The sequence below is a fragment of the Oryx dammah genome, unplaced genomic scaffold (assembly GCF_014754425.2).
Source record: "Oryx dammah isolate SB20612 unplaced genomic scaffold, SCBI_Odam_1.1 HiC_scaffold_27, whole genome shotgun sequence".
NCBI classification, from domain to species: Eukaryota; Metazoa; Chordata; class Mammalia; order Artiodactyla; family Bovidae; genus Oryx; species Oryx dammah.
Window position 1 is genome coordinate 31317676 of NW_024070211.1, and position 18752 is coordinate 31336427.

At 45.5% G+C, this 18752-nt stretch overlaps 1 protein-coding gene across 1 annotated transcript in view; it reads left to right on the forward strand.

The window, feature by feature from the left end:
- Window positions 1-201: 201 nt before the first annotated feature.
- Window positions 202-18752, forward strand: part of MARCHF4 (membrane associated ring-CH-type finger 4) — a 117980-nt gene continuing 99429 nt past the window's right edge. Inside the window, exons 1-2 of the mRNA XM_040227917.1 lie at window positions 202-448; window positions 548-714. Of these exons, the coding sequence (XP_040083851.1) occupies window positions 202-448; window positions 548-714 (414 nt within the window). The remainder of the gene's footprint in view (window positions 449-547; window positions 715-18752) is intronic.

An 18752-nucleotide genomic window follows, 5' to 3' on the forward strand; every position in this document is an offset into this window, starting at 1 on the left:
CCAGGTAGAGTTCAGGACCAGTGACTCTCAGTTGCCAGTCCTGGGAGTCATTTATTTGCTACTTGGAGGGGATGTAAGAGGAGTCAGCAAGAACGAATACTCCCTCCATCATAACACAGATACACTGTGGACCCCCAGACCATCCTATCCTCTGCAAAGACTCCACCTGCCCCTACTGGGCTCTCTGCTTCCACCGGGCACATGCTGATGCCCCTGAGTGGGCTGCTCTGGTGGTGGTGCTGCTGCTGTGCCTGGTACCGCTGTGGATTGTGCACCCCAGCTCCCCAGATGTTGCGCCACCAGGGTCTACTCAAGTGCCGCTGCCGTATGCTCTTCAATGACCTGAAGGTTTTCCTCCTGCGGCGCCCCCCTCCAGCGCCCCTGCCCATGCACGGGGAACCCCAGCCCCCTGGTTTGGCGGCCAACAACAACACCCTTCCGGCTCTGGGTGCCGGGGGGTGGGCAGGCTGGAGGGGCCCTCGAGAAGGGGTGAGCAGGGAGACCCCTCCCCTGCCACCTCCCCCGCCTCTGCCACCTTCTGTGGAAGATGACTGGGGTGGCCCAGCCACAGAGCCACCTGTCTCGCTGCTCAGCAGTGCCTCGTCAGATGACTTCTGTAAAGGGAAGGCTGAGGATCGCTACTCCCTGGGCAGCAGCCTGGACAGTGGCATGAGGACCCCACTCTGCCGCATCTGCTTCCAGGGGCCGGAACAGGTGAGCCCCTTCTCCCGTTTTTCTACTCGCCTACTTGCCCTATGCTGTCTCTAGGAGGAGGACTGTAAGCTTTAAGGGGTCCTCAGTGATGTTTAATGTGGTTAAATTTTCCCGAGAGGTATCTGGTGCCTGGTGGAGCCTGTTTTGCATTTTCCTTCCATATGTTCAATTCCATCCCCAAATTCCATAAGTGTCCTTAGAGGGGAAGATTTGGAAGTTGGAAGGGATGAAATGAAGGAACTTTGGTGGTACATTCATGCTTGTTGCCAAGATATCCTTGTATCTGATTTGTTGTTAGTGACATTTCCCCAGACTGTCTTCAGTTCCAGATTCAAACTTCTTCCCTCTCTGATAGTGTGTGGAGATCTTGTCCTTACAGCCTACATCTGTTTCTTCACTTTGAGATGATCCCTTCCCATATTATATTGACATCTTCGGCAGTGTGTTTTAGTTACTGAGGAGGAAATGGAGAGGGTTTGTAAGTTTGTGAAGATTATACAGTTTGCTAAGACACTTCTTGTCAGACTCAAGTTTTTCTAGGTTGAAAGTGTTAGGTAAGTAGGGTGAGAGGGAGTTTAAGGAAAGTGGAGAAGGAAGTAGGGAGTCTGATCATAACTATTCCCCTTGGCAGGTCTGAAAGAATATGAACTTAGAAAGTCCCTTAAACTTTCCCCATCAGGATAGAGATACCAAGTAGCTTATGGACCAGAGTCTTCCCAAGGCCAAGGGTTCTCCCTACCCCCACTCATTCAGATTTTCAAAGACATACTCGCACCACCGCTTTCTAGCTCCATTTTCAATCTAGTGTCTGCAGTGATGGAGAATATGTGCCCATTCTTCTGGAATCATAAATTGTGGCAACACAATTCTGGCCCACAGAATCCCAGATAAGAAAGGTTCACCTGAAAATCTGACTTAGTTAGTGATGCTGGAGAAGGAACCTTCAGTTGCACCCTGGGCAGGGTTATATGGTCACACATCAGCCCCTTCTTTGCTAGCTTCCCGGAAGTGGGGGTCAGGCTTCTGGGTGCTCCTACAACAACTGGTGGTGTAGTAGGATGACATACTGCTGCACCTTCTAGTTTCTGTTGAAGGCTTTGTCTTTGAGAGACAGGCTTTGCGGACATTTTCATTCATTTTGTGTTTGCTTGGAATGAGCAGGGCACTTCAGGACAGAAGATGACTGGGGCCATGGCCCGGGCATTATGAGAGGAAGTAATGTTGATCTTAGTGTGAATAAATGTCTCCGAGAGGCTGAGGGCAGGCTTCCTCCTTTTGTGACTGGAGTGGCTTGCCATTCCCTTCTCCAGGGGATCTTCCCTACCCTGGGGATGGAACCCAGGTTTCTTGCATTGCAGGCAGATTCTTTACCATCTGAGCCACCAGGGAAGCCCTTTTGTGACTAGGCTTGCCAAAAAGTCCCAACTGGACTGCAGCCTAGAGCCAAAGACTCCTGTTAAGCAGGAAGGTACAGGTGCCTGCTCAGTGCCCCTCTTCCAGGGCTGGGCATCCAGTGCAGACACAAGGAGGAGTGGCACAGCTGAGAACAGGAAGTGTGTTTCACTTTGGGCTGCTCCCAGTCAGCATCTGTCCCCATTAGAAGCCTTGTCTTCTCAAAAAATAAAGAAAGAGAGAGAGAGAGAGACATTTCTTCTCCCATATGCCTGGTTCAGGTCTGAATGTCACAGGGGCACTGGGAGTGTGGCTTCTGGCAAGAATATGCTTGTCTCTAGCAAACAACAGAGCTTGGAACCTGTTCTGGATGATATTTATCTGCTGTGTGAACTCCTTCAATTTCTTTATTCTCCAGGATCCCTTTTCCAACTTCTGTGATTTAAAAGAACCTTTTTTTATTCCCCACATTTCCTTATAAGTATGTTGAGAGGATCCAGAAGATAATGAGCCTGAAAATGACTTGAAGGGGATTAATATATAAGACATATATTTTGCTTATGGTAAAGCAATATCTTGTTTTAAAAAAATTCTTAGAAATACTGTGAAATATCCTCAAGTGACATAAGGTCTGGTTGAAGGTTAGGAGCTTTCCTTTCTTGTTTGTTATTTTTGTAATGTGTCACAAATAAAGCATGGAGTGAAAAAATAAAAAGCTAGCACCAATAAAGAAATGAGCTCTATTATTATGTGAAAGGGATGGGAGATAGTGTGAGTACTAAGTCGGGATCAAGTGAAGCACCCTCTGCATATGATTATTATGTTTTGAGGCTTTGCTTTATTGGGGCAGGAGGCGGAAGATTTTAATGGGATTGTGTTATACTAGAAACAAGAGTCGCATGTGTTAGATGTGAACACATTTTCCCACTTTTTGCTTGTTTTTCTTCACAGAATTTCAGAGGAAGGGAGACAAAGGGGAGGAGATGGGGAAAACTCTCTAGAGAAGAAAGAGAAGTCAGACACAGGCAGAAAGTGAAAAGCTGAGATTTCAGTATTTTGTTTTCTGTTCAGGGAGGGAGCTGTCCAGCAATTGTTCACATGTGGACTTGCGGCTAATGCAGACAGTCTGCAATCTCAGTAGCTGAATGTCTTGGTCTTTCCTCTGACCAGACAAAGGAAATGAACAGCTCCTTGGTCACTTGCCACTACTCCAGGGGCTAAAAGGATGCCAAAGCTGAAAATCTGGTCTCTTCCTGCCGAAGGCTTGAAATGTATATGGTGAGGGGAGGCAACTGAAGGATCCAACAAGTTCCAAATTCATATATATCTCTAAAGGACTTAGTATTTACTCATTCACACATGCATATATTTAGCAAATGTTTGTTGGGCACCTACAGCATGCCAGATATTGTTTCAGACCCTGGGTTTCCAGGGGAGAACAACACAGATGAGACCTCTGGTCTCCTGAAGCTAATGTTCAAGTGAAGATGCAGAAACAGACAAGTAAAGTAGCAGACAAAAGAAGTGATAAAGTGATTTCAGATGGTGTTGAGTGCTGTGATGAAGGCAAAACAGGAAAATGAGTTAGGCAAGGAGGAGGGGCAGGGCTTGGGAGCTACATTACACAGACAGATTGTGAGCAGCTGCCCTAAGAATATACCATCTGAACTGATACCTGAGTGATGCAAATGACCCAGGGACACATACAGAGGTCTAGAAGAAGAGTTATCCAGGTAGAGGAGATGGCAGGCCCAAGAATGAACACACTTAGTATGTTGGAGAAACAGAAGAGAGGATAGGAGGAGAGAGGGGTGGGGTGTGAACAAATGCTTTGAAGGCCAACTCAGCTCCACACTGGGCAACTGCCTGAGTGGCCAGCTCCTCCCCTCAGCCAGTCATTTGGGTGGGACAGGGATCAGTCGGTCAAGGATCCATGAGAGCATGCGACAAGAGCCTGGCTGGCAACCCTTTGCTCTCCATTTCTGCTTGAAGCTGCCCTAGTTCATGTCCAGGAAGTGTGCCGTGGCAGGTAAGAGGAGGTCTCTGAAGCCAGTGAGGCCTGAACAATTTGCACAGATTCTCTGTGCTTCAGGTTTCTCATTTGTAAAACTGACCTGATAATGACAGTCCCAAAATTCAAAACGTTGTTCTGAGCACCAGATCGGTCCACACTGTTAGAGCGGTGCTGTCGCGGTGTTTGTTGCTCTTGTTATCTCAGAGATAAGACATTGTCTCCTTCCCCACATACTTGGTTTAAAAGGAAAAGTGTGTTCCAGCTTCCAGGCTGGCAGGAGCACTGCTGTGCTGTGGTCCATCTGTGTGGTAGCTCGCTTCCTGCTCACTCACAATGCTCTAGATAGTGCTGCTCTTGTTTCCATCATCAAAAGCCTATGTTAAGTGCCCACCTCTGCCTGCTGCTCTGCTGAGCAGGGTCTGGAGACACAGGGCAGATGTGGGCCTGCCCCCTCTGGGAGTTTCGTAATCTAACCCAGACATCACAGAGGCTGATAGAGATCAAGAACACACAGACAGTGAGTCGCAGGTGAATTACAGTAATATCAGGGCAAGGAAGAGATGCATGCTTAAAAGCAGCTAGCGTGTGGGGTGCCTATTCAGAGAGACAAGTGGATGAATTTGCTACCTTTTCTCCAATTAGTCAGAGAAGGTTTCTCTGATGCTGCTGCAGACTAAGTGAGAAGAAATAGACTTAGGCTGAGTTTAGACAGCTGGAAGCAGAAGAGATGTGAGACACAAGAATATGTTAACAAAGAGGTGAAACCATCTCCCGGCCTAGGTCAGCTGTGGAGCTCCTGGAGTGGGTAAAAAGATGGAATCTACCATAGTAGAGGGGGTGATGGGTGATGGGGTACCTGTTTTGGATCTAATGAAAAGCAGGAAACAAGTCTGGAAGGGATTAAGTCTTGGTCAGCCTCCCTTATTCTTCCTGGGGTTCATGTCTCTGGAGCTCCAAGTTCAGAAGGGACCAGAGTAATGTGAAATATTTTAGTCAATGTTTTTGGATCTCAGAAAGTAGGAGAAGAGGGCATTGCTGGGTTCAATGGAAACTGGGAATCCCCAGATGCAAGGAGAACTCTGGGAATGGAGATCAAATAGAGCATTTTAGGAGAGAAGAAATAGTATATTATTTTTCTTATCATCATGGTTCAATTTTATACTTCTTCATGTGATTAATTAATATCTATATCCACAAAGAATAGACCCATACCTAACATTTATGGACCACAGGGCAAGAGCATGGATATAGTTTCACATATCATCAGTGCAGTTCAGTTCAGTCACTCAGTCATGTCTGACTCTTTGCAACCCCATGGACTACAGCACACCAGGCTTCCCTGTCCATCACCAACTCTTGGAGCTTGCTCAAACTCATGTCCATTGAGTCGGTGATGCCATACAACCATCTCATCCTCTGTCATCCCCTTCTCCTCCCGCCTTCAATCTTTCCCAGCATCAGGGTCTTTTCAAGTGAGTCAGTTCTTCGCATCAGATGGCCAAAGAATTGGAGTTTCATCTTCAGCATCAGTCCTTCCAATGAATATTCAGGACAGATCTCCTTTAAGATGGACTGGTTGGATCTCCTTGCAGTCCAAGGGACTCTCAAGAGTCTTCTCCAGCACCACAGTTTGAAAGCATCAATTCTTCAGCACTCAGCTTTCTATATAGTGCAACTCTCACATCCATACATGACTATTGGAAAAACCCTTTCCCATATCATGGGCCAAAATATTTAGAAGTAATAAAACCAGCTAACAAACTGTTAAACAAAGTCCTTCATAGCCTTCTGTCCTGGAAGGATATACCTTCAAAACAACAAGGAAAACTGGTCTGAATTCAAAACTGTTAGAGTCCTCTGAATTCTGTGCTAGGCAAATGGGGACACCTGGCGCTTGGTCAACAGGCCACTGTGCTCAGATTCTCTTTCCGCTGCCAGCTCCATCTTGTACAGAGACAAGCCTTGGACATACACATGTGACACACACTGGCTTGTCCAAGCTCTATCTGTACCACCTCCAAAGAGCTTCCTCTTGCTCCTCTCCCTTTGAGCTTGAAGAAAGAGAACCATGAGGGTCTGGGGAGCAGGCTCATAGGCAGGAATTCCAGGGTGTCAGGTAATCAAAGCATGTTCTAGAAAGGGGCTGTGGGTCCCTGCAGGCTCCTCATTCTATGAAAAGCATGCAGCTGAAGAAGGACCAGAATGGAGCCTTCTATAGCAAGGGGCCCTCTTGCCTGAGTCTAAGGAAGGCACTGGAAGGGACCGTAAGAGCCCTGGAGGCAGTAACTTGGTTGTGATTTGCCCATCAATCCAGTTCCTGGCTTTATGCTCCATAAGTATTTGCTAAATGAATGAGCCATTAGAACTCATGCAATGGGCAGTCTCACAGATATGGGAAGTGGAGAGAAGAGACTAAAAGAGAGAAAAATACATTCACCGGCTGACCATGTGCTGCACACAAGAAGGGGCAGAGTTATCCTCTGTGATCACAAATGGCAGTGCCTTGGCCAGTGGTGGAATCTCCCGGGAAGCCAACTTGGGTTTTGATATTAGAAAGAACTTTCTATCAAAGCTGTCTCCAAGATAGCATAGGCTGCCTTAGAAAGTGGGCTCAAGTGGACAACTGAAACTAATGACACTCAAAATCCCCTTTGAGCTTGAGACTTGGGATTCATTATGAGATTGCTTGGGATCCAGAGAGATTTTAATCTAAGCAGAAAGAGATGGGTCTGCATCCTTTTCTAATTCAAAGGGTCATCTAGTCCCAGAATATCTAGTTCCAGGGTCTAAATAGCACATGGCCTGTAAAAATGTATCTTGAGCAGAGATCACAAAGAACAGTCTCTGTCCTGTGTTTGTAGAAATCCTAAGGTGCTGATGAGGATGTGACGGCTGCAGTCCTGAATGTGCACCATGCATGTAAAATAGGAGAATGAGCATTTCCTGAATGGCAGGCAGCAGACACCATCATGGGCCTAAGATGCAGAACCATCCCAGGAAAGGAGAAGCACACCTGTCACCACCTTTTCCCCAAATCATGTGTGAGCTATTTTCATTTTCCCATCGGCGGTTTTTTTTTCCCCACTGTTGTTTCCCAGTTGCTGCATTTGACAGTCCTGGTCCTATTTTAGCTGGAAGGTCCAAGGACCCTTTGGTGAGGGTTCTCAACAAAGCTCTAATGCTTTATTGGGAAATGATGTAAGGAGGCTTAAACCTCACCATTGGGTCCCTGGTCATTTTCCAGATTTAGCTCTCTATGTTTCACACGCACACACAGGCGCATGCATGCATATGAATAAAGCATGAAGTGGAGGAGGGGAGTTAGCCAGTGTCTTGACAGTGCTGGAGTGATTCTCACCTCAACTCTTGGTAGATTCTCTGCATGGTGCTCACTTTGGAGTAATCTTTCTTCACTTGCCAGCCTGCATCTGCTTGCGGTGGGTTGGCTAATTTATTGGGTGTGGCTTTTAGCTGAGGCCCCCATACAGAGAATTCATAGAGCTGAAATATGGATTTCAAAAAAGCCTGGAAGAAGAAATGAGAGATCCTGGAAATCAATATATCTCCCTCTCTCTCTGCTCTCTTTTCCAGCTGGTATGTGGAGAAGCCCAGCTGTGGCTTGTGAGTTGGGGGAGGGGGGTTGGTTTGAGGGGGAGGGGATCCTCAAAGGAGTGTGGGAATGAGCAAGCTGCTTCTTGTTTGCTGGGAAGGAAGCCAAGTTGGAAGTGAGCCCGGATGTAAAGGATCTGGCAAGTGAATACTGTGTGGGCCGAACTGTATACCATCCCCCTCTCAAGAAGTATCATGTGTAAGATAGAGTCACTTAGACTCTGTGTGTATTACGTAGAGTCCACCTTTGATACCTCCCTCTGTGCATGCTGAAAGTAAAAATGGGGTGAACACAGGACTGACTGTTGCATGACAAGACAGTTGAAATTGCAAAAGTTATCATTTGAGTTCTAGATAGATGCAAATTGTCAGAAAAAAGGGAGATCTGCAAATATAAGCTCTGTGATCCAAACCCACGAAGGGGACACATAAGACCCAGTCTTGTACCCAGTTCATTGCTTTGATGAGGGTATCTACAAGGCCTGTGGTCAGAGATGCTGAGGAGGACAGATCAGATTAGTTTCCTTCATGGTATCTGGATGTGGTTGAAGAGAAGCAACATCAGTTTCTCCAAAAGAAGCCTCTTGAAACCACCCTGATGTCTAACATGGGGCTTTGCATACAGTGCACGTGTGGTCAGTTGCTTCAGCCATGTCCGACTCTTTGTGACCCTATGGACCGTAGCCCACCAGGCTCCTCTGTCCATGGGATTCTCCAGGCAAGAATACTGAAGTGGGTTGCCATGCCCTCCTCCGGGGGATCTTCCCCACCCAGAGATCAAGCCCACATCTCTTACATCTACTGCATTGGCAGGTGGGTTCTTTACCACTAGCACCACCTGGGAAACCCTTGCATACAGTAGGGATTCAATACTGATCCTTTCCCCTCCTTCCTGGCATATTCCAGACTAGTAGTGTTATCTTTGGTTCCTAGTGCACATATTCACTTATGTGTGCATGGGCATATATGTGTATATAAGTTAAAATGCTGAATGAGGAGGAAACAGATGAACCATTCCACCCCATCCAACCTCCTTTTCTGATTCTAGAATCACAAATAGCAATGATTCTTATTCTAGGAATTATAGTGATCATTATCCTGGCTTAAGATCACTTGACCAAGAACAAATCTGTTCTCATCCAATTGTACAAAGATGAAAAGAACATGGGATTCCAAGTAAGAAAGACATGGATTTAAATCACAATTGGGGTTCTCCCCAGCTAAGTGGTCCTATGTGACTTATTTAACCTCCTTGGACCTAGATTTCATCATGTATAAAACAGGAATAAAGTGCTGAGCTTGAGCACATAAGGAGTGGGCATGATTAAAGTTCTAGGCACACAGCAGTGGTTCATTAAGTGGGAACAATATTTACCTGATTCTGTCCAGGTAGCTCAGAGACCAGAGTGGGGTCCCCAGATCACACTGCTGTCTTTCTTACCATCTGCTCTCACGATGACCGTAAGAAATCAGACACGCTGTTTAAAGCTGTACTTTGACTATAGAAAGCCCCAGCTGTTTTTATGCCCACCATCAGGGACACACATTTAGATCCAATGTCTCTGTTCATCTGACTTTCTATCTTGCATTTCCTCATTCAGCTGGACCTCCATCCTCTCCTGCTTGGATCCCTCAGTCCTAATATATTTGTGGTTTTTTTTTTTCTGTTTTGGCTACATTGGGTCTTTATCGCATTGTGAGGGCCTTCTCCATTTGTGATGCACGGGTTCTAGAGCATGCAGGCTCAGTAGTTGCAGCACAGAGTTGCTTCATAGCATGTGGGATCTCAGTTCCCTGCCCAGGGACTGAACCCATGTCCCCTGCACTGGAGGACAGATTCTTAACCAGTGAATCACCAGGGAAGTCCTCTAACATATGTGTCTCGTCTCAATCATCACCGTGTCCCCGACCAATCTTTGTTAGATAACACTCTCGGTTTGGCAGGAACTGTGTAGAAAGACACTTTTCTGGACTCTGAAATCCCTAGATGCCAGGAACAGGCTGTGCACAGAGAGGAGCGTGTCGAGGAACTGGCAGTGGAAACACCTGCTCAGGTGACAGCATGGTGTTTTTCGTTTAGGGTCATCCCCAGACCTGCATTTCTGAACGCTGGGAGGGGATGGATACTCGAGACAGACATGGTGGTAAATAACATGGATCCTCAAGTGAGAATGTTGTTCTCTTGATATTTTGTCCTCATGTCTTATGATTATGTCAGGAGAAAATCTCATTAGAGATTTTCATAACATGAAAAGATTTTCATAAATCTCATAATGTCTTTCACGTCTTTTTAACACTTGTCAAATCTCCTCTGTAAACAAAGAGAGAAGGTACCACACTCAGAGCCTTTGGACACACAGCAATGTCGAGCTAGAATCTGTTCATCTTGTTTCTCTTGCATTTGTGTGTGTCTACTCTTTTCTGGGGGGAGGTTTCTCTGGTGGTTCAGTGGTAAAGAACCCTCCTGCCGATGCAGAAGATGTGAGTTTGATCCCTGGGTTGGGAAGATCTCCTGGAGAAGGAAATGGCAGCCCACTCCAGTATTCTTGCCTGGGAAATCCCATGGAAAGAGGAGCCTGCTGGGCTGCAGTCCATGGGGGTCACAAAAGAGTCAGACGAGACTTAGTGACTAAACAGCAACAACAATAACAACTCTTTTGTATTAACAGACTTTACTTTTTAAAGCAATTTAATGTTTGAAGACAAACTGAGAGAGCTCCCGTATACTTACTCCCACCCTGCCTCCCCCACCATCAACATCCTCTACCAGAGTGGCACATTTTTTATAACTGACGAACCAATGTTGACATATTATTATTATCCAAAGTCCACAATTTGCACTGCTGTTCACTTTTGATGTTATACATTCTGAGGGTTTTGACAAATGCATGATGACATGTATCTACCACTATAGTATCATATAGAACAGTTTCACTACCTGAAAAATTCCCTGTGCTCCACCCATTCGTCCCTCTGCTCTCACCCCTGAACTCCTGCAATATGGTCTGGTCTTTTTCAGAATGTCATTTCACTGGAATCATGCAGTATTAGCCTTTTCATATTGGCGTCTTTCACTTAGTGATACGTATTTACTGCTATGTCTTTTCATGGCTTGACAACACATTTCTTTTTAGTGCTGAATAATATTCTATTGTTTGGGCTTCCCAAGTGGCACAGAGGTAAAGAATTTGCTGCCGAAGCAGGAGATGCAATAGATCCGGGGTTCAATTCTTGCGTTGGGAAGATCCCCTGGAGTAGGAGATGGCAACCCACTCCAGTATTCACACCTGGAAAATCCCATGGATAGAGGAGCCTGGTGGGCTACCGTTCACAGGGTCACAAAGAGTCAGATATGACTGAATACAGGCACACGGTATTCTATTGTATGAATGTAGTACAACTGGTCTTCTTTTAATAGTTACTGATAGCTTTTTTTTTTTTTGCTTATGGTAGTGACAAAAAGTCTCCTTTAGAAACAAGTTTACTGAAGTAAAAGTATGACACATTTAGAGAAAAATGTTAACTATTAAGAAAATAATAGTATGAATATGTCAAACAGTGTAAGTGACTGAAGTTTGGGTAACATTGACATGGGTTGCACACTTTACAATAGTTCTGAAATATCTGTGGCCACCAAGAAGTGCCTCAGGTATGGGGAAAATGCAGAGTCCCAGGCCATGGTCCTAGGGTGGTACCCTGGAATCTGTATTTCTGACCATTGGCTTTGACAATTCCGAGTAGGGGACTACTTCACAGGAATAGTGTTATTAGGCAGGAGTTTGAGGAGGAAGCCAAATGTTGGGAGAAGAAATGCTTCTACCAGACCTGAGGTTCCCTGACATATAAGAAACAAGGCTGTGGGCCCTCGTAGAGGAGCGGGCAGTAGTTGGGTAGGTGAGCACAGGGTCATGTGATTAGGAAGGAAGTGAGAAGGAAGGAACTGATGACTCTTACATCTCTCTCCATCCCTGTCTAGTAACCTGAGAGCTTCAGGTCCCACCTGGGACTTGATGGGAAAAAGTCTAACCATTGTGCGACTCTGACATGAGGGAGAGATGTGAACTTGACTGTGTAAAGATATTGCCCAGTGGATGCTAGTTTCTCTGACGAAGACAACCATCAATTCACATTCCTGAATGATGTTCAGAGGCTCTTCTTGAGCGAAGTCAAATCAGGGCCTCTAGGGGAAGCCCTAGAGTCCCGGAGTAAGGGAACAGATGGCGCACAGCGTGCTCCCTCACAGCTCACTGAGTACCAACAATGAAGCGCCTCACTCTGGGAATGGCACATCACTCTTGCCTACAATTTGGCTGAATCTAGAGACGTGGCCCTGTCTACCGCCCCATAGCAGGGGTGGGGAGTGTCATTCTCCTGGGTGAAAGAGAGGAAGTTCAGACGTCATGAGCTTTGGCGTCTCTCTGCCCACACTGTGTGTACCTCCCTCTTAGGGTTGCACTTAGATGAGCTAACACATGCCGAACACTTAGAGCACCGCTGACCCACAGTAGGCACGCAATAAATGTTAGTAGCCATTGTTATTGTTTTCTCACTTATGTAAGGAGGAGGTGGTACGAGGGAATATCCAGGCCCCTTCCAGTTCTGTTGTCTTCTTTTATGCCTTATCAGGCAGAGGAGCAATATCTGAGGTTATAAATCCAATTCTTCCTTTCACCAATAGAAGAAATCTCCCTAGAAGAATGACATTAGTGTGTGTGTGTGTGTGTGTGTTCAGTCGCTAACCCCATAGACTGTAGTCCATCAGGTTCCTCTGTCCATGAGATTTTCCAGGCGAGAATACTGGAGTGGGTTGCTATCTCCTCCTCCAGGGGATCTTCCTAACTTAGGGATCGAAGCTGTGTCTCCTGCATTGGCAGGTGGATTCTTTACCACTGCACCATCTGGGAAGCCCAGTGACCTAAGAACGGAGCCTTAAAGACTGAACCAGAGAAAGAATTTGGAAAACAGGAAATGAAGACTTTTCCAGATGTTGGAACAATGGAGGCAAAAAGTCAGAGATGTTTTATGGGAAAATTGACATGGTGGATAAGAATATGGGGCTTTCAGAGCCAAGCAGAACTACGTTCCAATCCAAGGGTTGCTTTGCAGTAGATATGTGACCTTGGGCAAGTCACCTACAGACAGAAATGTTAATTTCTTCCATGGTAGAATGGGAATGATAATAATAGTGCCCAACTTAAAGGTACAGTTGTGAGGCTCAAATGATGTAATGCATACAAAACTCTTGGCAAAGAGTAGAATACAAACACACAATAAATTTGCAAAGATGCAATGAACATTAGTTGTTAATGCTATCTGATCTACCAGGCTTTCAATGGTCTTCTTTAAACTTTCTTTGAGAATTTCTGCCTTGATGTGTGTATGACTGTGGGATGCTGACATCAGGAGAAGCTTCCAAACTATCACAGGGGTAGGTAAAACTAAACATACTCAAGCATTGTCAGTAAACTAAAATTATTTCACAGATACACATAAAATTTTCCAAATGTATATGGAAGCCACAAGGATGAACAAAATCAAAAGCATCTTTCACATTTGTTAATTGCCAATAAGTATTTTCTCAATTAACAGATACTCAAAGTACAAGTATGGGCTTCTTGGGTGGCCTAGTAGTAAAGAATCTGCCTGCAATGCAGGAGACCCGGGTTCGATCCCTGGGTTGGGAAGATCCCCTCGAGAAGGGAATGGCAACCCACTCCAGTATTCTTGCCTGGAGAATCCCATGGACAGAGGAGCCTGGTGGGTTACAGTCCATGGGGTCGCAAAGAGTCAGACATGACAGAGTGACTAACACACACACAAAGTATAAGTATAGTCATTTTGAGGGTTTGTAGAACTCTTTTAGTATTTAAAAAAAATTTTTTTAAGATAAATTTATTTTTGACTGTGCTACGTCTTTGTTGGAGAAGGCAGTGGCACCCCACTTCAGTACTCTTGCCTGGAAAATCCCATGGACAGAGGAGCCTGGTAGGCTGCAGTCCATGGGGTTGCTAAGAGTGGGACACGACTGAGCGACTTCACTTTCACTTTTCACTTTTATGCATCAGAGAAGGAAATGGCAACCCACTCCAGTGTTCTTGCCTGGAGAATCCCAGGGACGGGGGAGCCTGGTGGGCTGCCGTCTATGGGGTCGCACAGAGTCAGACACGACTGAAGCGACTTAGCAGGAGCAGCAGGTCTTTGTTGCTTTGCATGGACTTTTTCTAGTTGCAGCGAGTGGGGCTGCTCTTTGCTGCGGTGCGAGGGCATCTCATTGTGGTGCCTGCCCTTGTTGCGGGGCACCAGCTCTCCAGCACTCGGGCTTCAGTGGCTGTGCACATCTTAGCTGCTTTGCGGCTTGTGGGATCTTACCTGACCAGGGATCAAACCCATGCTTCCTGCGCTGGCAGTCAGATTCTTAACCACTGGACCACCAGGGAAGCCCCTCTTTTAGTATTTCAAGAGACAGTCTCGAAAAACAACCAAAGGGTCATGGTCATGAAAGATAAAGAATGTAGGGGAAATCACCCTAGACTGGGGGAGTCTAAAGAGATACAGTAACTAAATACAATGTGTGATTTGGGCTTGCTTCTGGACCAGAGAAAGTCTGGACCAGACTTGCTTCTGTCCCTTTGTGGGACAGTTGCTGATAAGATGTAGCGGTTACTTAATGGCGTTGTATCACTGCTAAGTTCCTCATGTTGGTCATTGTACTATCATTCTATAAGATGTTAACCTTTGGAAAAATTGGGTGAAGGGTTTATGGAAAGCTGTGTTTACAAGTTTTCAAATGAGACTTACATAATTTAAAACAAAAAGTTGGAAACTAAAAATAATTTAAATAGGGGGTAGTTTCTCATACTTGGAAAAATTGGGGGGAAAAGAATATAGAAAAAAGCATAGAAAAAACAGTATGGGTTTGGTGGTTAAAAACACTGGGTTAGAATCTAGGCTCTAGCACTCAGAAACTGAAAGCAACTATGGGCAAATCAATTCAATGCCCTGGGCTTCAGTGTCTTCTATCTGCAACAGTTTGCTTCTATGGAGCAAATTAAAGAAATACATCATAGAAATATTGTGAGAATTTGAGTAGACCACACCTACTATACTACAAGGAAGGGGCTCCAGATAAGCACTCACTCTCTGTCTGGTCTCTCTTTACCCCTCTGTCTGCAGAGGATGACAAACATTCCTCACATATTTCCCAGATATGAGGATTGTGTGCTAAGTGCTTTGAAATTGACAGGGTGACACCTGAGCAATGAAAAGTGTTGAGTGGGCAGGAATGTTTTCCCAATACGGGATCTTGAGCATATAAACAGAGTTCATAATCATCAGCATAAAGAGCATTGGCCATTATGCAGTGTGTGTTTTTTTTTAACACTTCTTAACCTGACACCCAAAAAGGAGCGCTTTGGCACATTGAGTGAGTGAGTGTGGGCTGTTTATCTGATTCATCCTGGAGCCACACAGACTTAAGCCTCCATGGAGCAGTGGGCTGCTGTGTTCAGAGAACAATTGCCCAAAGCAGGCAGTCACAGGTGACTGAGGGCAAGTGGGAGTGGGAGTGAAGAGATGTCCTCTCCTGTGGTGTGTGTTTGTCTGCGGGTAGGAGTGAGTGAGTGGACACATGTCTGCATGTGAACCGCATTTATTTAACACAAAATAAAACGGCGCTTAAGGGGGTTGGTCCATTTGACTGCTCCTGCCTTTCAATCATCTTTGTTCCAGAGAAAGCCCAGGGCGTCTGGTCCTTGCAAAGTCGGTGCTGACATTTTATACAAGACTCACTGCCTTGTTTCTTACTTCTGGCATCCATTAAGTGTCTGTTTCCAAAAAATAAAAATCAGTTTGGGGCTTTTGGAAGTGTATATAGTTTGATTTCAAAAGTTTTCCACTATCTCCTCCCCCAAACACATAGAGAGAGGTAATCTTTATCCTTTCTACTAACTAACATTTGACATGATGGCTGGAATTTGCTTCAAAATAATCTAGTGACTAAAGGTGAAACAAGACTGGTCATAAGTTGATAAATGCTAAATTTGGGTGATGGGTTACATGCTTTCTTCTATTCTCCCTACTTTTATGTATGTTTGGAATTTTCCATAATAGAAAGGTATGGCTCCTCATCTGGTTAGTTAAATGTTATTAAAAGACAATTATTTGAACAGGCTTTACAGGGGAGGAGGCACTAGCTGAGAGCAGACAAAACAGCTTTGTGGCACAGTGATGCTGATGATCAGGGCCAAAGACAGACAGGACCAGAGCGCATCCCAGTGGGCCCTTCATCAGTCTTGCTCAATGAGGGGAAGAAATTTGATGACCTCTTAAGGGATCTTTCATCCCCAAAGGTCATTATTTAAAGATAAAAATGTCCTGTTGTCCCTTTTTTTTCTGGTCCACCTGGCGTGGTGTCAGCAGAAGGATCGGTGTGACCACTCAGTCCACAGACATTGAGTGAACACACCCAGTGCTACGCCCTGAGGATGTGGAGATAAGATGGTGCAGGGAAGAGCCTGGCAAGCTGAGAAGCAACCATAACATGACCTAATCAGAACAATGAGCACCTTGGGCCAGAGTCACATCCATTGTGCTGAAGGACCACACAGGAGAGGTGGTTAGCAATGTCCGGGAAAGCTAGAGAAGATTCTCTAGAGAAGCTTATCCTTGAGTGACCATGCTGGGGTGGGGGGAATTCTCCAGGTGGGAGTGTGTGCAATGCCAGCTATACGAGATGTACCCTCACTCTCCTCATCAGGACTATTTCCCACACAGCCTAATCCTTTCTCCCTTTTACTGCTTTCCAAATCACCCTGCTCTGCTCAAAGACCCAGAATCGCTCTCCTTAGAGAACTGGGTGGATTAAAGTATGGGCTTCATGCAAATGGGGGAGGGGTGCATTAACTCCTCTCTAGAAGCTTCTCCTCCCAATGCCAGCCTTTTGGGGCTTGATCCTGCTTGCCTTTCTGTAAGTGGAGCCTGCTGGTCTAGTTGTTCTTGGGGGGCACTTACCTGGTAGTAATAACTCTGCAAAAACTTTCTTGGTTGATTGAATTAAGGGTTTTTTTCTGTACGTATTTCTTTTAAAAAATATTTTACTATTCTTACTTTATTAATTTTCATTTTTTGGCCATGACACACAGCATGTGGGATCTTAGTTCCCCAACCAGGGATCGAACTCACACCCCTTGTAGTGGAAGGGCAGAGTCTTAACCCCTGGACCACCAGGGAAGTCCCTGAATTGAGGTTTTATCTGGAAGCTTCAGTTGTGGGTCCAGGAGCTACATTATCCTCCAATGCATGCACAGACATGGGTTCATATTCTTTGGTAAGGAGGAAAGAGCAAACTTTATTTTCCTAATTTCTTGGGGTAAGAAACCAGGATCTAGAGTGGTAGATGGAAGGCAACATGCTAAGGCTACCTTAGCAACTAGAGCCTACATCTGCCCCTCACAGGAGTAAAACATTTCCCCAGCCCCTTGCCAGTCACAGGAATATTCATTCATTCACTTCCTAAGACATAAACATGTTGTGAAGTGAAGTGAAGTGAAATGAAGTCACTCAGTCGTGTCCGACTCTTTGTGACCCCGTGGACTGTAGCCTACCAGGCTCCTCCATCCATGGGATTCTCCAGGCAAGAATACTGGAGTGGGTTGCCATTTCCTTCTCTAGGGAAACTTGTTGTAGTAAAGTGTTAATTTATCATGATGTTTGGAGAATGAAAGAGATTAGGGAGGGAAAAGGTGGAGGAATGGGACACATTTATGATTAATTGAATTTTCTAGTGAATTTGGAGGTAACCCTATAATTTATATTTCAACTTTTGTCACTGACAATCTTTATAAAATATAATATATAGCCTTTGTAAAATATGTCTGCTTCATAGTGCATTTGGATATCACCCCAAGTTCCCTATACATTGAAGGGTTGCTGTTTAAAGTTAGACTCTGGGGTTACAGAAGGCAAAGGAGTGTGTTTCTAGCTTCACAGACCACAGGATACCTTGCAGAAGTCAGTATGTGAATTTTGTTGAGACTGTGATATCAACTTGTTTTATCTTCCTCCCACAAGAGTGGTGTAAAACATCTAGTTCATTCATTCAGCACTTATTTATTTAGCAACTGCTTTGTGCCAGAGCTGCACTGAGCATCCTGGCTATCCTAGTCAGCTCCTGTCTCCTAGGAGCTCTGCAGTCTTATAACTGCAGGTGGGGCCATTATAATCCAGGATGGAGAGGATTAAGAATTGTGCCAGGTGCTCTGGGAGCACAGGATCAAGGAGGACTTCTCACAAGAGGAGACAGCTATGGGGAGCAGCGGCGGGGGGTGGGGGGGCAGCGCAGGGGGCTTGAAATTGTTCAAGATAACAGAATAGAAGGGCATTCCAGGCAGAAGGAGGAGCTTTTCCAAAAACCCTGTTTGTTTCAATACACATGAATTCTGTCGTCTTCCATTCCTGTACTCTGTTCAGCAGAGTCATATCTACCTCTCTAGGGGATCAGCTGTAGCAGCAATGAGCCTCTCTTGACTTGGGGCTGCACCTCTGCACGTCTTGGCCTAACCCAGTTCTGCTTCCACCAGGAGGCTGCCTTACAGAGCCCATCTGAGGAGTGGGGACACAGGGGTCCCTCTGATGTGGGTGATCACCTTGGTAACAACCACCTCAGGTTGCCAGAGCCAGGTGGGAGCTGCAGCAGGTTGACAAAGGAGAGTCCAGAGGCCCAGGGACTCTAAACACACCAGGTCCCTCTAACATGGGTGGGAAACAGCATCTCATTTCAGACTCAGGCATATTTTTATTTCAGGTCCCTCACCTATAGGCCATTGTCTAGCTAGACTATGGTCCAGGCCCCATAGTCTTCTCAGACCCTCTGTGCTTGCTCATCCTTTGGAGGTCTGGCAGACACAGCATCAACGTACTGTGTTTGTGTTTTGATCCCTTTGCAAATGATCATTCCAAAGTTGATCATTCAACTTTGATCATTCATCAGCACTATTATTACTTACCCTCATGCTAGAAAATATTT